Raw genomic sequence first — 25896 nt, 5'->3', positions numbered from 1 at the left:
CTGGTGATCGATATGTCTGGCCTTCTGGGGAAATTCCTGAAAATTGATAAAACATACATATCAAAAGAAAACAAGTTATTGTGCAAGAAAAGGAAGAAGCCAACAGGCTTATTTAGAATCCTTTCCTTAAAGAAAGAAGTCATTAAATAGCATACATTAAAAGTTCAATAAGAATAATACAAGCTTACAATGGGACCAGCAATGCAATAAAGAAATAAAACACAAAAACTGCACAGAAGAAGAACATAAAAAAAATGACACATCAGAACTAAGGGTGTAAGTGATTTACTTTTTTGGGGAAAACGTTTATTGTTAAATAGCTCTAGAGTAAAAGTAACAGGGGTCTGTCTGTCCAGCTCTTTAATAAACAGAAAATATATTTTCAGTTTGTTATACCAATTTCATCCAATCAGTAGAGAGAACTCATACAGGATAAACAAGGGAAATTGATGAAACAAAAAGATTTATTTATGACAAGATTAAAATTGGAACACTGTAACATTGAAGCTATGAATGGGCTCTCTCTCCCGATTGGATGAAATTGGTGACCCACCTGAACATTTATTTTCTGTTTATTAAAGAGCTGGAAAGACAGGCAGACCCCCTGTTACTGAACACACTCTGCAGCAATGATCAGTATATACAGTAGAGCTTTAACTTAAAAAAAGAAAAAGAACATCTTATGTTATATAGACATGTTATAGTGGTGCTGAGCATCAACATTTGCATATACAATATACAATCAGTACTAGAGGACAGCTGTAGCTGAGTGGGTACTGTAGACACAGGCGGTCTGGTAATCAGAAGATCACCAGTTAGAGACAAAGTGTTCCTGAGACACTTAACCCCTTACACAGATATTTTTTCAAGTTTGAAATGTACAGCTGACACAGCCAAGAGAAATGAAAAGTAGGCTCACGTTTTCAGTTCTGCGTCTGAAAAGAAAAGGTCAATGGAATCTCAAAACGGTTTTGTATTTTCTGCTGCTTACATTGCCTCCTGAGACCTAAGCCATGGTAGTATTAAGAGCCACGCTACTTTAAATATGCTTTCTATCTGCATTTTCCTAATGTGTTTGATTTGTGCCTGCAATTAACTGGCGTCCAGATGATTGGCCATTTTTCTCCTGACATTTCTCTCTCTCTCTCTCTCTCTCATTGTTTTTTCTCCAGGATTGGATTGAGCATGTCAAAAGCTTACAACACTCTGATTCCTGTCGAGACCTACGCAACAAGTAAGGCGGAATTTAAACACAATGGAGCCCTATTTTGCGTCATAAGTACCAGGTCTTATGACTTAACTTGAGACCTGGAGGCGTGGCCAATGCTGTTTTGAGTGGCCAAACAGCATTGGCCACGCCTCCAGGTCTTAACCCATTTTGGGCGGGAACCCCTATTTGAAACTATCTTTCAGGACTGGAACCCCTTTTGGGGATGATGTTATGTACAGTATATAGCAACATACATTACGTTTTTCAGAAAACTTTAGTCAGGATTTAGAAGCCGTTTTTAGAATCGGCCTCAGGTCTATATGGGTTAAGACACACAAAATAGCGCCCAATATCTTGTCGAAGCCATGAATCTCCCTATGATTACTGAAAACTGTACTGTGTATTTGAAGGATCCGATTATCAGTCATAAAGTAAATGGGGTAATATGTGTTTAAAAGTTCTGTTCTTATGTTAATGTGTTCATCTAAGTAATGCATAAATGTTAATTTCTATTGTGTGAGTAGTGCAGAGAGTTAAGGGGCTGATATTAAGTGGTCTGTTGATAGTTAGAGTGAAGCCACATACTTCCCTTATCTCTGGGAGACCAAGCAGAGCACACAGAAGTGCTTATTCCATTGGTGTGGGTAAAATACCTTTGTACTGATTACTTTTTGTACTCTATTACTTTTTAAGGTCCACCCACATGTTCTATTTTCTGTGTTCTGCTAATACAATAAATGAGGTGTAGGAAGTGATGAACATATTTTGTTTACAGGCAGATGTTGGTACCTGCAGGGCATCTCTGCCTGACGCACCTCCGACGGTGCCTATGCACCAGCTGTAGGGTCTTCAGCTGGGAGCCATCCTGGCCTGGTGTTTTTCCCCTTGCTCACCAGGGAGTGCCGCTGGACTCTGCATGGCAGGGGCGTCCTCCTCCCTGAGCCAGGCTTGCACCTGGCCGCATACCTGATGGTTGAATATTTTAGGTTGATGTTGGAACCTCTCGGGGCACTTCTGTCAGACCCACTTCAGCCAATATCTAAATACCAGCTGCAGGGTCTTCAGCTGGGAGCCATCCTTCACTGATGTTTCGCCCCCTTTATCGCCAGAACATCTCAGGATGGTGGGGCAACGGTCAGGGACGTCTCCCTGCCGCTCCCTGCAGCTGGATTTCGATTATCAGGTTTTTTCACTAGGTGGCATCTCGTTTCCCCCACCCCCTGTCTTTTCTTCGCAGCCAGAGCCAGAAACTTCCTTTTTCCGCTTCTTCCGAGAGATCCTTTAGGACCTTCTTGACCTTTGCTGCCGTGAGACCAATGTCCCTCAGGAAGCGGTTGGTTGAGAGGCCAACATAGCCGCGGCATCCAACTTCCACTGGATAGGTTGTTGCTCTCCAGCCTTTCTCTTGGCATTCTGCCACTAGCTCGGCATACCGTGCCTTTTTCCTCTCGTACGCTTCCTGAATGTTCTGCTCCCATGGGACCGTCAACTCGACTAACAGGACTTGCTTCTCGGTTGTCGACCACAGGACCATGTCGGGTCTCAGTGTGGTGATGGTGATGTCAATGGGGAAGCGTAACTGTTTGTCAAGGTCTGCTCTCATTGACCAGTCTTTGCCTGGAGCCAGGACCGATGTTTTGTCCGCTCTTGGGCAGTTTTTCCTGGCTTTTCCTGCTGTTACGAACTGAACCAGCTGCCTCTGTTGGAATCCTGACTTCTCATTGGCCAGGACTCTCATGCTTTCTGTGTGTTCTGCTAGCTTCCTTAGTACCTGGTCATGCCGCCACCTATAACGACCCTGGGCCAAGGCCGTCCGGCAGCCACACAGGATGTGGCGGAGATTTCCCTTGGCTGTTTCGCAAAGGCCACAGATGTCCTCGGAGCCATACCATCGTGCCAGGTTTGTTGGACTTGGAAGGGTGTCATAAGTAGCTCTAATAAGAAAAGCCTTGCCTGAGGCATCTTCCACAGGTCACTCCATTTTACTGACCTTGGTAGGAGGCCCTCCCACTTTGTCCACTGGCCTTGCTGGCATTGGCCAATAGACTTGGCAAAGAACCTGTCTTCCTCCATCCTTGTCACTTCTGTGACCACCAGATTCTTCCTTTCTTTCAAGGATGCTTTTGACCACAGCTTCTGTGGCTCTCCCCAGCCCAAGCCACGCCTTCCTTGCTGTGTTCTTCCGACAAGCTCTTGGTGCTTTAATCTGGAGATGGCGTCATCCACACAGTCCTCTGCCTTCCATGCTCTGCCTGTCCGGATCTTGGCACCTGCATTCCTGACCAAAAGGTCACTTGACTGTCTGATTTCCAGCACCAGCCTGGACTTTTCCAGCCTGTACCCAGTTGAGATATTCTTCAGTGGTAGCTGCAGTGCGTTTCTCCCAAACAGGGCGGCATCAGAGAGGCATCTTGGAAGTCCAAGCCACTTACGGATGTAGTTGTTTGCCTTTGCATCCAGTTTTGTGACTGTTGTTAATGTTATTTCACACATCTTTAGTGGCCACATCACACGCTGGTACAGTGTGAATTGATAGCACCAGATTTTGTATTTGCCAGGAAGGTAGCTCTGGTCAATCCTCTTTAATCCCTCTTTCAGTTGGTCTGTGACTGCAGCTGCCATGTGCCTGTCTGTGAGATCAGCTGTATATTCTCTGCCCAGGCTTCTGAGTGGTTGTTCTGCAAGCACTGGAATTCTCTCTCCTGCCACTCGAAAAGAGACTGAGTCAATATGTCTACCCTTGCGGATTGATAGGCTGCGAGACTTGGCGGATTTTATCCTCATCCTGGCCCAGGACAGTAACTCTTCAAACCTCTTGAGGAGCCGTGCTGTACATGCAGCTGTCTGCAGTAGGCTTGTGACATCATCCATGAAGCAGCGAAGAGGTGGCAATCGTAGGCCTGCACTATTGCGCACTCCTCTGACCATTGTCCGCGCTCCAATCAGGATGACCTCAAAGGAGGCTGTGAAGAGGATGGGTGAGATGGCACATCCCATAGCTATTCCCCTGCCAAGTTGCTGCCAGTCAGTTGTATAATTCTGCAGCGAATGGCAAATCCTCACATCTGCATAGTAGCTCTGTATGATGTTCTTGACCCATACCGGCACATGGAAGAAGTCCAGGGCAAAGCTTATCAGCTGATGTGGGACAGACCCATATGCGTTCTCCAAGTCCAACCATACAACATGGAGGTCCTTCTTTTCTCTCTTGGCAAACTGGATTTGGTCCCAGATTATCGTTGCGTGTTCCGAACACCCCGAGAACCCTGGGACTCCAGCTTTCTGACAGCTTGTGTCAATGTAGTTGTTTTGTAGCAAGAACTTGGTCATTCTTTTGGCTATGACAGAGAAGAAAATCTTTCCTTCTACGTTAAGGAGAGCAATGCTTCGAAATTGTCCGATGGTAGATGACTCCTGTTCTTTTGGAATCAGTATGGCCACCGCTCTGCGCCACTCGACGGGAACACTCTGTTGTTTCCAGATCAACCTCATCAGTTTCCATAGCTCTTCCAGGACTTGAGGGCATCTTTTGTAGAGCTTGTATGGAATACCATTCGGCCCGGGGGCGGAGCTTGACCGTGCTCTTCTTACTACATCGTTCACTTCGCTCAGCTTGGGTGGTACTAATTCAAACTCTGTGGTTGGAGCAGCTGGTTGGGGAACATGGCCAGGGGACCCAAGGGGGATATCCTTTCCTGCATCTGACATCTGCCTCCTTAGGTGCTCCTCGAGGTCTTCCTTTGCCATGACCAAGGTGCCACTCTTTTTCTCGTCCAGCAGGCTTCTGGCCATTTTGAAGGGGTCCTTTAGGAATCTTGAACGTTCACTCTCTTTCCTCTTCCTCCTCTTCCTAATACGTTCAGCCCTCCTGAGAGATGTTAGGCGGCTCTTCACTTCATCCCATAAAGCTTGCAGGGCTTTCCTCTCATGTGCCTCCGCCTTTTTCCAAGCCTTGCGAAGGGCTCTTCGTTCTTTCACGAGCTGAAGGATTTCCTTTTCTCTTCTACTCTTGGCTTTGGGCATGTGTTCCTTCATCTTCCCTTTTTGACCAAACCTGCAAAGGCATTCATCGTAGATTATCTCACTAAAGATGTTCACTTTGTTTTCCACTTTGCCTTTAAGGGAGTTCTTAAGAGTGAGTGCCAGGGCATTGTCCAACTTACTCCAGATCTCAGAGTCATTTGCCTTTGGCCACATGATGTTCTTTTTCCTGCCAGGCTCTTTCTCCTTTCTTCTGTTCTCGGTTATTGGGGTCCTTTCTTCCGCTTGAGGGTTCACCGGGGAGTTGGTGTCAGGGGGTTCTGGTGTATTTTGACCATCTGCAACAGTGGGCTCAATAGCGCTGTGGTGCTCAACCTGGCTTTGTTCCCTTCTTGTCTCATCTGCCTGGGCAGTGCAAGGTTGCATTTGGTCATCCCTGGGACACTTGTTGATCCCTTGGTGTATTCTCAAACCTCTGAAGGTTGTTTCCCTTGTCCATCCACAAGTGTATGTCCTGAGAATCTTTTCCTTTGTCTTGTCCGTTCCGTTTGTTTCCGTTGTGTCCGTCCTTATTGGTCCTTCTTGCATCCCACCTCTCGGAGGACCTTTGGGTTGTCTTTTCTTTCCTTTTCTTGTAGTTTGCTTGGGTTGGCCTTACTTGGCCTGTGGGGAAGGGTAACTAGCCCGCCCACCCCAGGTGCAGTCTTCCCCGCTGCCAGTCAGACTTTCCTGACAGTCCTCCAGTCTTCCCTGGACTCCAACTGATCTCTTCTCAGTAGTCACTGGTTTCCCAGAAAGCAAATTTTGTTTACAGGCAGATGTTGGTGCCTGCAGGGCATCTCTGCCTGACGCACCTCCGACGGTGCCTATGCACCAGCTGAGTACCATCAGTATGACTCCGGTTATAGAGGTGTTCGTGCTCCTTGTACAAGTTACTTGAGCTCTTTTTGTCACGTGTCAAGTTATTTGCGATAAAAGTTTATACACGGTGTGATCAAAAGCCTAAGGTGAATGATAAATGATAGAGCAACCTATCAGTATTTTATGTGAAAGGTGTGTTGTTGGACTTCTTGCTTGCCTATAGTGTTAAATAATGTGCTAACAACTGTGTGTGTGTGTACTGTGTAGCTACCCAGAGTGGAAACGCAAGCTACCAAGGTCAGTATCACTTATTTTTGTATTATTTTATGTTGTTTTTTAAAGCACTTTTAACACTGAAACATGGAAGATGTCACTTTAAAATTAAACTATTGCCGTTTACAGAATTTTATCTTCACCTCCCTTTCCCTCTTCGTCTCCTCCTGGCCACTCTAGGAGAGAACACTCCCTGGGCCAAGATGACAGCCAAACCACCTGGCACCCCAAGGAGCGTTCTCGCTCTATGTCCCGTTCTCCAACCCCTAGTTCTCTTTCTGGCAAACGCAGAATCCCCTCTGCGTTTGCCTTTTCAACTCCTGCTGGCCACTCTAGGAGGGAACGCTCCCCGGTCAAAGATGACAGCCAAACCATCTCCCTGTCCCATTCTTGGTCTCCAAGCCCTAGCCCTCCTCCTGACAAACACAGAGGGGGTCCCCACTCTCAAAGGCAGGACAGGAGATCATACCAGACCCCCCGTACCTCCTATCATCGTCACCACCAAGGTAAATGAGATGCTACACGAGAGATGCTACATTCAAGTCAGTGGAATCAACCACAACATATTTTATAAGATCTTGGTACACCTTTACTTTGTTATTTATTCAGATCAGAGCATAGTTTTTCAAGAATGTTGGCTTGTTGGAAGTTCACCTGCAGACTCTGTTGGGCAGATAAAGTGAGGTGAAAAGTTAGGCAGATTCAGAGTCTAGCAATGACTAGGTCTCTCAAAGATCCCATAGTTTACACATGTCTCTGGTTTAGTAAATTATGTGATGATGTTTCAAAGCTTGTCTGAGACAACCGACAGTTCAGTTTTTTTTAGAATACACAATATGGCGCTAATAGGTCTTGTTATTCAGGGAGTATTGGTTGAAATTCAACTCCCCAAGTGAAACCCATGACATCTGCTGAAAATTAGATAACTTTAAGTATAGGCAGAAATTGCACCGAGCAATATTCATTTTCACACAAACGAAATGGGTTTGCGACTAGCAGGAAAAGTAGGCATGGAAGTATTTATGCCAAGGAGTCGTTTTGGCGCGAAACAAATGCTTGCAATGGATTCAGAATACTTTTTAAAAGACAACAACTTAGTTTTACCCATCATAAGCTACTTAAGGTAGAATTCATAATTTTTAGAGTTTTCCCAGATAAAGTTGCAGTACCCAAACTATCAGCAGCAATCACGGGTTCCCCCAGGGGAGTTGAATTTCAACTTAAAAAAAAAAAAGTGTTTGTAGACACCTGAATTTGTTTGAATATTTTTATAATATTCCCTGACTGTGTGGCATCCTGGTCAATCCCACTGGTTTTGATGACCCTGTGTCCTTTTCCACTAGCCACATTTTCTAATTGTGCAGAAGATATCTCATCTAATTGGCAGATCACAGTTTTTGGTGAACACATTACCTGTTCTCTAGCACCACCTTTAGGGCAGGTTTAGCTCCCTAGCAGCAAGGCTCTACAGATCACAATGTCGATTGGTTGCGTAGGGCTCCCTTTGTCGCCTTTCTTTATCAATGCTTCCCTTTTTTCCCCCCTGCCTCGATCTGCAGCTACAGGGAGTTCTTCTCGCGTTGGTTTGAAACGTCCCCGCGATGTATCTGCCAGACATGATGACTCTGCCAGACGCAAACTACCATCATCAGCCAAGTCCCCAATGAAGACGAAGCTTAAGCCTGGGTCCAAGAGAACTAAGCCAGGGAGCTCCAAGGCTGATGATACAGTGGGTCTAATAGACTATTATTTAAAGTTACATATATAGTTTTAAATTATGAAGTTCTTAATCTTTTACAGAGCAAATTGCACGCTTGGCATGTCAATACTACTCCCAAGTAGTTAGGTGCAACCGCCTTTTCAGCTCAGGGTCTTCCTTACTCTGAATGTTGCCTCTCTTCTGGCTCTTTTTGACTAATATTTTAGCTTTTTTTCTGTTCCGTTTCTGTTAAGTGGTCAGACGGTTGGGCCGCATGCATTTCAGAGCATGTTTATTTTAATGATCAATTTATTGATTGTTTTCTGGCTTGGATCAATGGAACTAAAGTATTATAGTTCCTATTTAGCAGTGTGACAATGAAAACTCACTTTTCAAGGTTTTAAAGAAAAAGTTCCATGACATAAAAAATAATCATTCTTAATGTTATTGCTATATCATCATTAAAACCGTTGTGTTTTGCCAAGTTATTTGAATTGTTTTGCCATTAGCAATATCCTCACGGCCCACCAGTTGAGAACCACTGACTTAGCTCTTATAGTCGAAAAGAGCCCTAAAAGTCTTATTTTCCAGTCTGCCAAAGATCCGCCGGCCAAGAAAATGAAGAAAGAGTACACCCAGAGTACCCCATCCTGCACTCCAGCTTGTCTGGTGTACCTGATGGGCATCCCCACAACGGCCACAGAACAAGAAGTGAAAACGTGGGTCAGGGACTTCGGGAAGTACAACAACGTGGTTCTGTTGTCTGGCAGCGAGGCAGACCAAGGACAGAAGGTACTCTCCTTAAGTCTGGGCGATATGACTTCAAATTCATAACACCATTAATTCAAACGTTTTGCCTCAATTACGATTTAATAGACGCTTAACATTATTCTCTTTATTTTTTAATGAAAATAGCGGAATAGCAGAATAAACAGACTGTGATTGTCTTCCCTCCTAGGCATCGGTGTGTATGGAGAGAGAAGAGGATGCTCTGGCTCTGGCCCAGTGCAGCAGCCTCTCCATCGGAGACCAGCCCATTACTGCCACTTTAGCCAAGGTTCACATTTATTGTATTCATTTACTGTAGTTATATATTAATATTTAGTGATAGTTCCATCAGGGACAAACATTTATTTTGCATGCGTGTTAAAGATTGAAAAACATGAAACAATACTATCCTGGGCATGTCATACTAGCCAGATATTCAGTGAAAATACCAGATCTACAACCTCACAGCGTGAGGTGTTTTGAGCTCGTAGATCGGCTATTTTCACGGAGAGAGTGTTATAGAGGTGAACAATTACAGACCCCTAGGGATCAACAACATATATAGAGTTAAAGTGGTTCAGATACAGTGTGATCCATTTGAAGTCTGAATACTCTACTTAGAGTATGTGATTTATTGTCTTGGTATAAATGCATGTTATTTATTTCCTTGTTTCCTTTCTTTTAGAAACCAGAAGCAGACGATTCAACAGCAGTCAGTAAAGGGTAAGTTAGATGTGTTCTCCCTTCTTTTCCAAGCCTGCTGTGCATACCCTCTCACTCCCCCACATCTCATAACACATCCGAGGTTTTACCACGGTTCTACGTTTACTACTCACTATGGGATATCAGCGTGTCCTGCCCCCCCCCCCCCCACACACATCCCCGGAGTCAGCGTCTCCGGTCTCCATGGAAACGATCACGTGTTCCGCAGAACCGATGACATCAGCAATCAGCACCCAGCAGCAACCAGCTCGCTCGGTGCTTGGATCAATGGAAACTTTGCAAGCCGAATCCTTGGGTGCACCGTTCACAAGGGTTACAGGCTACAATTCTCCATGAAACCTCCTATGACAGATGAGGTATTGTTAAATACGGCTAAACGGGTCAGTGACATGCAAGCACTCTCGATGAGTTCGGAGTGCATGAAGTTTGAAACGACAGGAGGGGTTTGCTTAAACCTAACTTGATGTTCGTTACCAAGACCGGGGAGGTTGCCCCGGATCCGGTTGATTTGGTGGCCTTCCATCCGCCTCCCTTCGTTTCGGCGGAGGTTAGGCGGTTGCATTGTCTCTGTCCAGTGAGAGCCTTGAAGCTCTATTGTCAGTGGACAGCGGCCAATCGATCATCGATGCAGCTCTTTGTCTCTTTTGTCCATGGGGTTCAAAGGAAGGCGGTTACTAAGTCGACGCTTTCTAGATGGATCTGAGATGCCATTAGACTGGCTTATGTGAGTAGTGGTGCCCCAGTTCCGGTAGGTCTGAGGGCTCACTCTACTAGAGGCATGGCTACATCCTGGGCTCTCTACAGGGGAGCTTCGATCCAGGAGATCTGTGCGGCTGCAAATTGGTCGTCTCCATCGACCTCTGCGGCTTTCTACAGCCTGGACGTGGCGGCGTCATCCTTGGCGCACACGGTCCTAGGCGTGGCTGCTGCCTCCGGGCCAGTGGAGGGAGGGGAGTAGGCTAGGGGCCTTTTCTCCCTATCTCTCGACTTCCTCTTTGGGTTTCCATGTGACCAGCTGGGCTGGGTCCCAGGGGATGGGGCCCTGTTTCCTCATATTGAGTTATGAGGCAGGCTCGTGTCTGCCTGTTAGTGAATAAGGCGGACTCTAGAGTCTGTCAGGGCCTAACTTTTATTATCTATCCCGCACCCCAGCCCAGTGGGTTGGGGGTGCCCGTGGGGCCGTAGGTCACGCCCGTGAGGGCGGGGCCTAGGGGGCTGAGTGGCGTGCGGGCCTGTTAGGGTTGTATGGCTCATTGCCTCAAGGGGAGTTAATGAATCCCATAGTGAGTAGTAAACGTAGAACCGTGGTAAAACTAGAGGCTACGAATGTACCCCGGTTTTAATAGGTTCGGAGTTTACTACTCACCTGACACCCCTTTCTGTGCGCATTTGGCGAGCAGAAAGGAGAATGTTAAGAGGAGGAGCCTGAGTCACGCTGAGTCACTATTTTATACCCCAGGGTCTTCCGGACTTGTGACATACCCTGAGCCCATCAAATATTGGCACCGGGAGAGTGTGTATGTTGCTCTGTGCATCGCCTGGGGGCGCTGATATCCCATAGTGAGTAGTGAACTACGAACCTACTAAAACTGTGTTCACATCGTAACCTCTAGTTACACTACTTTGTGTTTGTGTCTTCACAGGACATCTGTCCAGGAGCTGTCTGCCATAGGTGGTGATGATTCAGGTAAGATGATGCCAAAGCCCATGGAGAGAATAAACCATATACATCAGTATTTATTCAATATACAGTAGGTCAACCTGAGAGCCTCTTTACCCAGAAGCGTAATGGAAATGAACAGCATCAGACCTCGACACTGTAACCATTTCACTCGCATTTGCGACTAAAAGTAGATGTGTGCAAATTGTTAAATGTATTTAGGAACACTGAATTCCTAAATGAATTGAAAAATATTACCAGCCCCCCACACACGCACGCGCACACACACACACGCACAGCTGCACTGTGCAGGAACATCTTTTTCAGGTGTTTCGCCCAGATGGGCGTGTTTTTAAGGTTAGGTTTAGGCATAGTTTTTGTGAGGCTAAGGTTTTTTTTTTTTTTTTAAGATATATTTTTTGGGGCTTTTATGCCTTTATTTGTACAGGACAGTAGGCTGACAGGAAATGGGGAGAGAGATGGGGGGGAGACATACAGCAAAGGTCGTTGGGAACGGGAGTTGGGAACCCGCGACACGCTGTCATGCTGGATTACCAGCTTATGTGGTATGCGCCTGGACCGCTAGGCCAGCAGACGCCCCTTGAGGTTGAGGTTAGGGTTAGGCGAAACACCAAAGAAAGAGGCTCTTCCTCTGCTCTGTACTGCCCACATGCCCATGCTGCCCCTGCTTCATATTACTCACTCACTCACTCGGGTCGTCTCCTACGCTCCATGTTAACTCTGTTGCTCATTAAAGATGGCCAGGTATTGTCTCTGTGAAAGGTTTTGGTTGACTAAACAAGAAATTTAGCAGGACAGCTGTGTGTTTTCTCCTACAGGAAACGGACCTGAACTTGACAAGAAAACAGAAGAGGAATTTAGTTCAAAATCCACGGTTTTGATCACTGGGCTTCCTGAGAGCGGCTGGACTGAGAGTGATGTCATCAACCTGTGCCAGCCGTTTGGAGCGCCCTCTGACATCATCCTGGCTACGCAGTTAGGAAAGGTGGGTGTGAAGGCGTCACACACACACATTGCAGGGGAGGGTTTTGAAAACTACATTTTCCTATTGGCACTCATCAGCAATGAGTGCTGGACAGACCATTCTGATATTGTGTTCTCACAAGGCTGCATAAGAGATTTTGTATAACTGATGTTATTATATTCTATAATCATTGTTGAATATAGATACGCTCAATAGATTTGTTAAGCCGACCCCCACGGTGGTATCAAATCATATGAATCGTGATTGTTCAGGACAGGTGTGGGCAAGATTACAGGTGATAAGGAAATTTGTATTCACAATTTTCAAGTGTGGGTCATTACCGAAAGAATAAGATCGCGGATACTCCCTTAGAGATAAGGTGAGACTCGGAGTAAAACCGCTGCTCCTTGACTTGGAAAGGAGCCAGCTTACAGTAGGTGGTTCGGGCATCTAGTACGGATGCCTCCCTAGGGAGATCCTTGCTACAAGTGCCACTGGGAAGAGACCCCGTTGCAAACCAAATAATTGTGAATACGGATTTAATTGGGTTTTTTGGCATTGAACACTGGAACATATAATTCTAGATTACTTTTTTGTGTGCCTTTTTAGGCTTTGTAAACAAAAATTGCACAGTGCAAAAAATTAATAAATGCATTTATTTTAGACTTCACAAATAAATGACTGACTTAAAAAATACATTACTTCTGGTGTTTGTCCATCAGGTGCTGCTGTTGATGCCAGACGCGGAGATGGCTGAGGAGATGGTGAAGAACCACAGCGTCGCCCCGATGAAAATCAATGACTCTGAACTAAAGATGACCAACTTAGAACTGGCCATCAGTCTCAACACACCAGTATGCTTCTACCCCTAATCTGCAATCCTGTCTCTATCTACACTCTACTTTATTCGCATTTGTTATTTCCATGGTGTAAACATTTTGTCATATGTAATATATATTATGTATTTTATTGTCTCCGCCAGAGGTGGAGAGTATGTTTTCGTCTCCGTCCTTCCGTGTGTCCGCCAAGCTAACATTGGTCAAGCTTCACGTGACACGTGACAATTTGTTGAAAGGGTGTGCTTTGATTGGCTAGCGAGACGCATGACGAAATACAAACCTATAAATAGGTGTGTCACTTAAAAAATCATTTATATTTTTTGAAGTGAGCTTCCATCAGCCAAGCTAACATTGGTCAGGTGACACGTGACAATATGTAATATAAATAGGTAAGACAGGATTAATCAGGAACAGTACTGGCGGAGACCTGTGCTCCGAGGAGCACATTTTCTAGTTTATATATATTTTTTGATTATTTCTGTCTTTTTGGGACATAACTTATAACTTAGTCCTGATTTCCTTCCCATTCAATGTTGTGTTGTCCACCTATAAATGCCAATCCTGAAAATAATCTAACTGTACTGCAGGTGGCGCTGTACAATCTTCTGAATCCAACTATGTCAAGGGTAAGTATTGTAGTCTTTCCCTCTTAGCTTAATGGCAGACTTAGTGTCAAGTCATCTTTATTTATATGACTCATTTAAAAACAACAGAAGTTGACCCAAAAGTCCATAAAATGCATAAATGACAACAGATTGTTTTTAATGTATACACCATCGTGCAATGGTGTTGCTTGCCTTAAAGAGCAGATCTACAAGCCACCAAATCAATGCATTGTATTTAGACTGTGACAGCTTGTACTGTAGATCTGTTCTTTTTGGGAAACGACTTTTTTCCTAAATCTGAGATCAATAACAATAATATCTTGGTAGATAAGCACAACGTAACAATAATGGCAAGAACAGCACAATTTAATTAATTTACTTATGACACCCAGTGACTTGTAATCACACTATAAGGCAACTATGAGAATTATAATTCACTACTTTCCTTGCCAAACAAGTACACATTACATTGATTAGTTTGATTAACTGTGGCCCCCTACTACAAGCTCACAACACACAATCTGCTATTTTAAGCGAATGCTCACCTACACCTATTATGACATATGACATTGATGATGGAATGTTTTGCAGGAGGCACGGCTGGTAGGCTGGAATCGTCTGTTGGTGATCAGAAATGTTCCTGACACGCCCACCGCATCCTCAGAGGTCCAGAAATTGGTCGAGCGAATCGGAACGGTCCATAACATCCTGGTTCTCAATCACAACATGGTGAGAAACACGTTACAGTTGCATGTGTTGGAGCAGGGATGCCCAAGCCATTCGCCATGCCTCACAAAAATCATATTTATTTTTTATTTGATTATTCTATGTTCCCAGTAGGCTTGGGTACCAAAACCCCTATAGGTCTACTGGACCGAATCACAACGCATATTTCGGTCACCACTTCAATACCTAAGCTGTCAATTTGCCCCCTGGTGCTCCAAAACAAACATTACAGGCAACAGAAGCAACAGATTGCACTTGCTATAGACCAACACGGGAACTACAAATTTCACGCCCACTTTTGAGACGGCGCCTCCAGTCGAGGTCCGTTAGAACGATGTACTACAACTGACAATGCATTCCCTATGAGAGGATATGAGAGTTAGCCTACTTTTAAAATGATCCTACATTAACTGGAGACGATATTGATTTAAATAAAAATATGTTTCCAAATGTATGGAGTGTCTTTGTCAACATATCTTCTTGTTTTCTTAATAGTTGATGTGTTTCACAATTAATTTGCCGCTTTTATGGGTTAACCATAGGGATGCACCGATGAGACATTTTGGCCGATATCGATATCCAATATAATATATTGCTGTTATGGCCGATAACCGATATAACCGATGTCGATATGATCGATAAAAAAACAGTTTTATCCGTTCTGAAAAACACGTGTAAACACTGAATTTGAAACAGCAATGCTTGTTTATTCCAAATTATGTCATATTATTATCTGGATAATCCCCAGAGCAAAACATTTGTGTCAACTGCAAAAAGTACCAGTGACAGCAGCTTAGAAACTTGGCAAATATCATTGATGTAAAGAATAAAAGTTTTGGGCCCCAATACTGACCCCTGGGAGACGCCACAAGCAATATCCAAATGATTTGAGCTGTATTTGCCCAGCTTCACAAACTGTTGACGTCTGTCCAAATAACTTTGTTTTAATCCAGTCTACTGCAATGCCTCTAATACCAATTCTCTCCAGTTTGTTCATTAATATGTTGTGATAGATGGTGTCAAAAGCTTTTTTGAGGTAAATTAATATTCCAATTGCATCTGTGATTCTTTCAATGGATTCCATCAATGCCTGAGATGTTGATCTGTTAGTTCTAAAACCATATTGACTCTCTGAGAGTAGGCTACATTAAATCTTTCCAAAAAATAATCTAGTATGCTATTGAAAAGTTTCTCCAGTAGGCCTATCTTTGAAAATTGTGACCAATTGGTTCCATTTGGACACTGAATTACAGACCCATAAGGGTCCATTTGGTTTGTACACTCCGAGTTACAGACCCATATAAGGGTCCATTTGGTTCGATTTGTACATTCTGAGTTACAGACCCATAAGGGTCCATTTGGTTCCTAACTACCCATCATTTAGCTGGGGATCCCCGGACCCCACTTTTAGAACCACCGTCCTACACTGTGTGTGTGTGTTACTAGCATACATTTGTTTGTTGTTACTTGTTAGCACTTAGCACTCATTAGCATGTTCTATAGAGCACTGAAGTCTGATGTCACTAGAGGGTAATGTTTCACGGGTTTGTGGCTTTATTTTTGGTGTTGAAATCCCCATTTGGGACTCAGATCACGTCATATAAGAACTGTGTTCCAAACATAAACACACCACCCCAGCGTTTTTGTCAGGGGGGTGGCTCTGCATCGTTTATGATATTTATTCATATTTGAGCCTGTTTCTGGCGAAAATGGAATGAATTCTGCCTTAAAAGTCTTAAGAACTACTACTTCCGGGTCTGATATCACTGTCCCTACAGCAGCCGTGTTCATGGGAAATGTAGTCTTTGGGTTGTTTGACTCTAGTGTTTATATTGTGTTACTCTTTGGGTAAATGTGTACATTTACACCTTCAGTCGATGCTTTATATCCATATGAGTAAAATTGCCGGGGTGGCGTGTTTATTTTTGGAACACAGTTCTTGAAGCGATCTAAGATTCCCTAATGAGGATATCAACACACAAAGTAAAGCCACAAACCAGCGAAAAGCGCCCTCTGTTAGTGACGTCAGGACTTGCTCTATAGCAACAAGTATTGCCAAACAGCGCCTAACTACTGCTATGTGTGTGTGTCCACCAACACGGTCGCGGAGGCTCTTTTTTTGCCCAATCACCATTTTAATAAGTTTCGCTGGGCTTATACACCTGAAGCAAATGAATTAACGAGTGGAGCAACACGCGAGCACTGCCGAGCAGCGCTCACAACGAGACACACTCAGTCTCTGTCTGAGTGAATGAGAGGCAGCGCGCACGTCTGTACACCATGTGAAACCCGACACCTACCCCCCCCCCCCCCCCCCCCCCATTTTGAGACCGATATCAGACCGATACCAATTCATTAAAAAACAACTATATTGGCCGATATATATCGGTTGGCCGATATATCGCACATCCCTTGTTACCCATAATGTTAACACATCAGAGGGTAGACGGCAGACAGACACAGTAGTTACATTTCAGTGACATCATTGTCTTTAGGAGCGCCGAGCGTCCACTCTAAACTTCTGAAGTGGGGAATTCTCATCCCAATCCCGACTGACTTTGTTCATATTTCTATATTTTGAACATCTCATAGGCTTATATTAAGTTTCTACCCACCACGGAGCTCCGACGGTACATGACAAATTAAAACGTGTGGGTTTACCGTTGTTGTATTAACTTGCCTGAATGCAAGTTTGGGAAATAACCCAACTAAATGGAGGCGTGACATATCCCGACATTTTCAACTACTTAGTGAATACGCCAGGTTAGTATTAATATACAAATAGTCTTGCAAGATGCTGTTTGGATAATTGTCCAAAATAAATAGCCTATAAAAATGATACATGAGAGACACAAACGTATCTGGGTATTGAAAACCTCAAGGGATGCGTCTGTGACGTATATACCATGCAACCACTTAAAGCTTAGATTTCAGATGCTAGAACTTTTGAGACACTGATGGAGAATATTATAGTATATTATGGGTTGTATATTGAGATGGCAGGTATGTCACATTAAAAAGGATAAATCAAACAAATGGGACACTTTATTAGAACACAAAAAGAATCGCTACAGCCTCGGTAGTTAACCAGTGAAATTACGGTATTTTACAATGCCTCTCATAGAGATTGCATTGAGAGCTGCAGTTCATCGTTCTAAAGGACCTCGAGTAGCGGCGCTGTGTCAAAAGTGGGCGTGAATTTGTAGGCACCCGTGTCAGCCCGTGTGTGTATATGACTGCAGCATGCCGGTACAAAAATGGCCAAAACGCTGAATCTGTGTTTCTCAAACATCTTTGTAGCTTTGTATCTGAAGTTGAAACCTTTTTTTTTAATGCTTTGGATGAACTCTGTCGGATGTGTCTTTGTATCTTCATGTCGCTGACTTCCATTGAAAAAGCATGGTGGCCTGTATCTGCCAGTGTGAACGGAGCATAAGGTTCCATTGGTTCCTAACTATCAATCATTTAGCTCGGCACCCCCGGCCTGGACCCCTGGGGGTCCCTGGACCACGTCTTGAGAACCGCTGAGCTAAAACGGACCAAACTGTGTGGCGGAATTTCACTCGAGGGGATTCCAACAGCGTGTAACGTTTTGCAAAGTGGTGACACACCAAACTTAATGAAACATCTGGTGATGCACTTTTAAGTGGAGCGATGCACCGTGTTCAACTCTATGCAATTTGTATTCTGTTGTGGCGCTCACCGGAAGAACCTGATCTGATTTATTTTTATAATCATATAAATCGATTAGACTGACTGTCTTTAAGTGGTTACTTAAGACCTATTTTGTTCAGCAGTGTCAAGCAATTTATAAAAAGAATAGCCCAACTTGCAACACATGATTTTGAGCTTGTAGATCTTCTAATTTCACTGTTTCATTTTTAATAATCTCTTTAGTACTAGTAGTAACTGTTGCACCCTTGGTATTCATTGACCAAAACAATCCTTCCCTCATTCCAGATCCTCTGTGAGATGTTGACAGCTGGCGTGGGCGTGAGAATCAGGAATCACTACAACAGGTTTCCGTGTATCATCCAGAGCAATCCCCTGTACTTCACCGCATGGCGAGACCCCATAGACCAAAACCTGGTGTGGGGACCTCACTGGCTGACTCCCTGGCTGACTGCCTCCCTGGATTCACTCAAGGTAACCCCAGTTTGGTATGCATTAAGCCACGGACCCCCATAATTCTGAGAGTTTACACATGTACGATTACACTCTCAGATCGATCTATCAATCATTTAACCTGGGGAGACCCTGGAACCTCCTCAAGGACCCCTAGACCCACTTTAAGAGCCAATGGCCTAAAAGTCTGTTGATTGGCAGCAGTCTGTTGATTGCCAATGGCCACAACTGGCTGCTGCTGTGCACCCACATTTCTATATTTTAACAGTTGTTTTAATGTCATTTACAAAGTATCACTGACTGCTGAATACAGATGATTTTATTATTTAGACGACTAGATACTTGCCAACGATAAGCTACATGATTGTATCCTGTAAAAGTGTTTCAAACTGATTTAAACTGTGAAACAGAAATCAACTGCAGGTGTTTAACACCTTTTAGTTAACACTTACAGTACTGTCACACGGGTCAGCTGCTCTCGTGGATTTGGTTTAATTTGAACTGTTTTCCAGCTTGACGTGTCCTTGGTTTCTGTTCCTAGGAGTCACCTGACGATGACAAAGACGAAAAAGACGGAAAAAGGCACGAGATGCTGTCAAGCCAGAATGAAGAATATGTTGAAGAGGTTAATAAGAACATTAACCTCAGGCGCTTCTACTGTCATCTATGTAAGTGCTACATCAATGACCTTAAGAGTAAAATCCTACACCTGAAGGGAAGAAAACACGTTGCTTCACTGATAGAAAAGAAGTCGCTGGACAACAAGCGTGCCAGGAAGGCGAAGAAGGGCAAGCTGAGAGACGAGACTGGTGAGAAGACCAGCAGCAAGGATGACGCTGCTGGGAAAGCAGCTTCAAAAGAACGAAAGAGGGAAGACCAGCAGGATATTAAGGTTGGAGAGGAGCTTTCCGACGCTGCTCCCACACAAGTGGAAGCATACGTGAAGACTGACAAAATAAAACTGTCCCTCTCCAAACAACGCAAAGAGGGCAAAACCATCAACACGTCACGAGAGAAATTGGACAAGATTAGCTCTGGACCGAGGGAGACAAAGTCATCTAGCTCTGCTGCTGGTGATGGAGAGGCTTTGTCCAGCAACCCTGCTCATCTTAAACTTCCCAAGGTATTTGATATAGATGTTCTGTTTTGCTAGCCTGGGTGCCAGCCTGCTTCGCTACGTTCGGCGGATTTTTTTTTCTCTCTGCGCTTATCAGTCTGGAATGCCCCCGATTGACTCGTCTTGTAGAACTACACTGGAACTACATATGTTACGTTAGGCAACGTCGTTGCTGATTGGATGTTGTTCAAACGAATGACGAATCAAAACGATCACACCGTTTTTTTTGTCCCGCCCCGCACCACAGACCAATCAGAAGCCACGGTAGGTTTCGAACCTTGGCTGCTGTGTCCCGCCTCCTGGAGATATGAGGCATTCCAGACTTATAAGCGCAGAGAGAAAAAAAAATCCGCCGAACGTAGCGAAGCAGGCTGGCACCCAGGCTACTGTTTTGCTGACTAATGCTGAATGTTGTAGTTTTTTTGTTAGTAGAGATTGGGTAGTTCATTTTCCTTGTAAGCATGAGATAATTATCGACTCACTACGCTACGGAGGTTGAAAGAGAACACACTTCCTGTCAGTTGCAGCTGACTGTGTTTCTTCTGCACATTGTGCAGAAAAAAACACACATACCATCGAACAATACTCCTACAGGTCAATTAAATATATTGTATATGGGCGCTCGCTGACGCAGTGGTAAAGTGCCTGCCCACCATTGTGGAGGCTGAGAGTTAGAATCCACCGCGGTGCATCCGGCTTTGTCGAGAGTCTATACGAACACAATAATGTGTTCCGTGTTCGGGAGAGGGTGATATTTGTCACTGCTTTGTACCCCTACGGGCTGGGGCGGCACCTGTGAGCAGGGAGTGTTGGGTGGGAGGAGAAGGACGAATCCTCCCGGTGGGGGCTCCTCACTGGCAGGTGAGTCGGTAGGATACAACAGCAGTGACAACACACGTGTGTTGGAGAGGAATCAATTGGCATAACGGCTAAATTGGGGAGAAAAAGGGGGTAAAGAACATCCCCCAAAAAAGTGCTGTATTCTATCCAGTTATGTTCTCATCTATTTCATCACCATGCTCAGGTGGAGTTAGAGGAGGATCAGTTCCAAGACTTCCCAGACCTCCAGGACTTTGTGACGGTAGACGAGGTGGGAGACGTAAACGACTTCCCCAGTTCCCCTCTGCCCAGCGCCGTTGCCATGGATACTACAGTGATGGTAGATAAGGTAAGAGAGATGTGAGCGGCCTCCCCGGTTCTGCCAGCTGCCATTTCCATGGATACCACAGTGATATCACAAAAGAATGGAGATGTGACCGTCTTCCCCAGGTCACCTAGCTCTAGCCTGGTAAACCCTCCCTCCAGAAATCTCAATTGTATTTTATTTCAGGAGTGAGTCTGGCCTGCAGACCTATATGGGCTGGAGATGGGTGGGAGTAATGTAGCTTTGATGTCCAAGTGGCCATTTGATGTCCAATTAAGCCACTTTAGGCTGCAGTGATTATCGCCAGGAGTAATTGGTTTGTCTTTGATGTTAATGAGCAGCTTGTATGAAAGGTGTATTGATTAATGACGTGTGAACCACTCTGGTTCCACCTGATTGGCCTACCCCCGCTGTCAATCACAAAACAATGAGCGAGGACGCTGATTGGCTCGGTTAGTTTTTAATTCCGCTAGAAACTCCCACAATGGGCAATCAGGCCAGACTCACTCCTGGAATCAAATGGAAATGAGATTTCCGGAGGGAGGGTTTACCAGGCTAACCTAGCTCAGCCTTGATCCCAATTTATACCTCGTCATAGTCATAGTGGTGGACAGTAGGGCTTTCACCAACTAGTCGACTAGTCGACTAGTATAACCACTAGTCGACCTTGTTGGTACTAGTCGAATAGTTGAAGAGAAAAAAAAAAAAAAACTTTTTTTTTTTTTTTTTTTTTTTTTTACTTTAATTTTTAATGCTATAGTAATGGCCCATCTTACTATTATTATTATCCTCCTGACTTTATTTTTTATCAAAAGGGGGTCAAAAGCATGCCCAATAAAAGCCTATTATTGGGCAATGGGGATCCTTGGAGACGCTGCTGTGGTGCTGTGCTGCTGTGCCAGAAGCGCTTCCCTTAAAACGCCATAAAAATAAGGGCAGGAGGATAATAATAATAGTAATATAGTAGTAGGATGGTATTAAAACAGTGCCACCCAAAAAAAAAAAAAACATTTTTTTTTTGTAATTTTTTTTTTTTAATTTAAATTTCGACTAGTCGACTACCACTGGGTCAAATTAGTCGACCTGTAAAAATCTCTAGTCGTGAAAGCCCTAGTGGACAGTAACTATGTACATTTACTTGTGTACTGTTCTTAAGTACATTTTGGGAGCATTTGTTTTTTAATTTTGTTTTTTGCCAGCTGATGACTTTAACGCCGCTACATTTCAAATATAAATATTGTACTTTTGACTCTACTGCATGTCTAGGAAGGGACTCTTAAGGACCAAAACTTTCAAAAATATCTTATGAATTAACCACTTATGCCCTATTTCAAATCTAGCGAAAAGAGCAGAGCTAAGCTAAGTACCCTCAACATGTTGTGTTGAGAGCTTGTAGATCTGCTATTTTCACAATTTTTGAACATTGTACGAACCTCTCTGAACATGTACTTTGTAATTTGTACTTTTGAATACTTAAGTGTTTACTTGAGTATGTACTTTGTCCACCACTGGTCGTAGGATGGTGTCGCACATGGAAAACACCTGACATACAAGCTGAGAATGCTTTGCAGATGCGACATCTTGTGAGCATGTAGATGTGCTACTTACGGCGTGCCACATCTTTGCATTAGCCAACAATTATATATTTACTAATGTAGACTGTTAGTTACGCTTAATTTATACTCCATCTCACGATGCTGTCCCTGGCCAAAAAGTACAGATCTACAACTTAAATGGCTGCAATGTGACACATTGTTAGCTTATGTCTGTTCTAGTTTTGGCAAGCGACACCACTATACCGTAACCCATTTAGACCTGATGGCGATTCTAAAAACTCCTTCTAAATTTCTCGGAAGTTCTCGGAAAAACTTTAGCAAAAATAGAATGATGTTACTATATATCGTCTCTGTTGGGTGGAAACCTCATATGTCCATAACTGTTACTTTTCAGTATTCAAATAAAAAAAAAATAGCTTTGCACTACGTTTCGAGCTTTTGTATCTGCTATTTTTGAATTTGAAACGCTGTAGTATGATCAAGTAGGGCATTCATTTACGAAAAAACACAGTTAGGATATGAGTGATTGAGATAAGAGGTTTTTGCCCGACAACAGCGATATACAGCAACAACTAAAATGGGCGTTCCCAGTTTGAATGCAGTGATGGGCAAGCTACTACCAGTTACTCTCGATTAAATGTAGCTCAACTACAACGGAAGCTATCGTCAGAGAAATGTAGTAAGCTACACTACAAGCTACACGGCAAAAGTAGCTAGCTACATCGACACTACTTATTTGAATTACTTTTATCAACTTCATGATCAAGAACAACTTTCCACCAAACAAATAGGCAGGCAGAAATGCTCAGTTTGATTGTTTATTATAATGTATATGTGTGATGTCAAACAAAACTGACATTTTCCAATAATATTCTTATATATTCCTTATTTTGTAAGTAAAATCAATTGATCAATTTAGACTGTATTTAAATCCAAATAAATGTATATAAAAGATATGAATTATCAACACTGCTCTAGATCAGTTGTTCTCAACTTTTTCAGGCCGTGACCCCCCAAAATAATATTTGAACCGGGGACCCCCCAAAATAATCATATTTTAACTGGGGACCCCCCCACCCTGACAAGCACTTGGAATGTAGGAGTTGAGGCATTGTTTAGTTTGACTTGGTTCCACAGATACAAATTGTGAAAATAGCAGATCTACAAGCTCACAATGACACACAATGCGAGCGTTGTGAGCTTGTAGATCTGCTATTTTCACAATTTTTGCCTCTTTCTTATATTATTTGACTATTTGGCCAATATCTGACAGTTTTTATAGTATAGTTTGTTGATTGTAATGATCTACTTTTTTTTCTTTCTTTTTTTTTTGTATTAAAATGTCACTTCACTGTCATCTGGGGACCCCCCAAAAATCATCTGGGGACCCCCCTGGGGGTACCGACCCACAGGTTGAGAACCACGTGCTCTAGACTATCTTTTCCCTCTTATGTAGCCTACTGTATGTATTTATTTTAGTTTGCCTTTTCTTTTCCCCACCCCATAATGTTATTCATTTTCTGCCTACAGTGAAATAGCAGCTATCTATTAGTTATCTGTTGACAAAAAAGGGCATTGACTTGTGTGCTGTTTGGGAACAGTTGACAATGCAATGGTTATGTAAAGCTTTTCATCAGATTATTTTGGGCTTATTTTTATAGACCTGGTTGCTTGTTTCTTTCGCACAATTTGGCAGCACTATTTCTAATGGCTATCAAAACTAGCTGGCTCTGTCTGTGATCATAGTTATAATATATCATCTGTGATCCATGCTCTGTGGCTGCTATCAACAGCCATGGCTGGGACGGTGGATAGATCTTGACTTTCTGTCACTGTATGATCCATCTAAAAGTACCACACACAGCTGAAAAGTATTGCGGACACGTTATTATGGATCCCACTGCACATCGCGGACTGCTCTCTTCAGTCTTCATGTGGTCTCTGGTCTGTTTTTTGATTTCCTTCCTGATTTGGCATGACCCGCCTTATCCTGCCTCTGATTGGCCTACCCGTAATGTTCCTTACCCAATCGTGAGTTGTCATATCTAAACCAACCAATCATCATGGATTTTCTCCGTGGATTTTTTTTTCTTCACAAAACTTTATTTAGCAGTCAACTTTTCTCCAGAGAGGAGTGTGTAGCGTTGATGGACGTTACATCACTACTTGGGTCTAAAAATAGCTACACTACAGAAAACGCTACTTGGTTCAAAAGGAGCGACGCTACTATCACGCTACTAATGTACGTTCGTTGGTTTGACCACAAGGGGCCGCCAAGACGCTGCGTTGGGGCAGAGGGTATGTCACGTCACTGGCTGTCCCTTCCCCTTTCCGGAAGGACATATAAGGCCCAGTCGTGACGTAGTACTCCCTCTTCAGTTCCTCTGTTCGCAGATGTTACAAGGCTACACGCTTTTAAAAACTGAAAAACCTATATATCTCTCCAGGCCCCTACGGACGAGGCCCCGAGAGTCCCCAAACTCTCCGTCTCCACGGCCTTCCATCGGGCGGTGCTCAGATGTGGCCAGCAGCTCCAGGTAGAGGAACCCCAGGCCTCCACCTCCGCAGCTACACCCTCCTTCCCGGGCATGGTTGCCCCAGAGCCTCGCCGCCCGCGGATCAGGAAGCTCCCAGTGGCCACGGGCTTCAAGGAAGCTCTCCAATCCTCCTGGAAGGGCCACGCTGACCCTGTGAAGCTCAGCTTCGACACCAACGTGGCAGGGGGGGTGGGACTGGGACTCAGTCTCCCCCCCATGGACTCTGTTCTGGCCACCAGTCTGGGGGCGATGAGTAGGGGACGCGTCTCCCTCACCTCCAAGCCTACCTTCGCCCTCCAGAAAGAGAAAGCTGCCTCAGCAGCCACAGAGAAGTCTTTCAAAGCGATGGCCCTCGTCGCCAAGACTCTCAACGCCAGCACCCTGTTACAAGGCTCCTTGAGCGCGCTGCTTCAGGACCTGAAACCTGCACTAGGCGACCACGCTGAGGAGATCGAGCTGGTGATGCAGCTGATCATTCAGCTGAACCTGCACGCCACTCATTGGACCGGTCGGTCCATGGACCTCTGCGCCATGCAGGAACGGACCAGGTGGCTGGACCTTGTTCATTTCCCCGGCGAGGCCGGCCAGGAGGCCAGAAAGCAGCTTATGGACCTCGACCTGGACCCAGAGAACCTCTTCAAGGACGGTGCCAAGTTCATCAAGTCCTTCACAGAGGAGAGGAGGACGACCCAGGAGGCCGCCATGGGCGTCTTCGAACCGCTCGCCTCCTCCTCCAACAACAGACCCCGAGGGGAGAGACCTGCGGCGAGAGGAGGGCACTCCACCCAGAGCTGCACGGCCAGACTGGACGGACGCGGACCCCCCCGGTTCTAACGGGGAAGAGACAGGGACCCTTTTTGCACCTCGAGGACAGAGTCTTGGACCACTCCTCCACGGCCAAACAGCAAAAAAATTCGCACATTTCTGTGAGGTCTGTAATGCAATCCCCGGTATTTGTTCCAATAGATTTGCTGCAAAGTACAAAACCTTGTCTTACTCCAACCCTGCATGTAGACCTGGGAGAACGGGAGCCACCTACATGGCGGCCCCCCGTTCTCGATGGTCCCCCTATGAGCCCACAGTGCTC

General features: G+C 44.5%; 1 protein-coding gene across 1 annotated transcript in view; it reads left to right on the top strand.

The window, feature by feature from the left end:
- LOC311058056 (uncharacterized protein) overlaps positions 1 to 25896 on the top strand; it is an 83043-nt gene that overhangs the window by 5222 nt on the left and 51925 nt on the right. Inside the window, exons 3-15 of the mRNA XM_084075359.1 lie at positions 1173 to 1234; positions 6320 to 6349; positions 6506 to 6831; positions 7885 to 8054; positions 8616 to 8816; positions 8983 to 9081; positions 9478 to 9515; positions 11129 to 11202; positions 12015 to 12181; positions 12883 to 13014; positions 13587 to 13625; positions 14196 to 14333; positions 18291 to 18388. Coding sequence (XP_083931485.1) covers positions 1173 to 1234; positions 6320 to 6349; positions 6506 to 6831; positions 7885 to 8054; positions 8616 to 8816; positions 8983 to 9081; positions 9478 to 9515; positions 11129 to 11202; positions 12015 to 12181; positions 12883 to 13014; positions 13587 to 13625; positions 14196 to 14333; positions 18291 to 18388 — 1574 coding nt within the window. The remainder of the gene's footprint in view (positions 1 to 1172; positions 1235 to 6319; positions 6350 to 6505; positions 6832 to 7884; positions 8055 to 8615; positions 8817 to 8982; positions 9082 to 9477; positions 9516 to 11128; positions 11203 to 12014; positions 12182 to 12882; positions 13015 to 13586; positions 13626 to 14195; positions 14334 to 18290; positions 18389 to 25896) is intronic.

The sequence above is a fragment of the Gymnoscopelus microlampas genome (assembly GCF_963454915.1).
Source record: "Gymnoscopelus microlampas genome assembly, chromosome: 2".
In the NCBI taxonomy this organism is placed as follows: domain Eukaryota; kingdom Metazoa; phylum Chordata; class Actinopteri; order Myctophiformes; family Myctophidae; genus Gymnoscopelus; species Gymnoscopelus microlampas.
The sequence above is the reverse complement of the archived record's forward strand: the minus strand, read 5'-3'. Positions and strand labels throughout refer to the sequence as shown.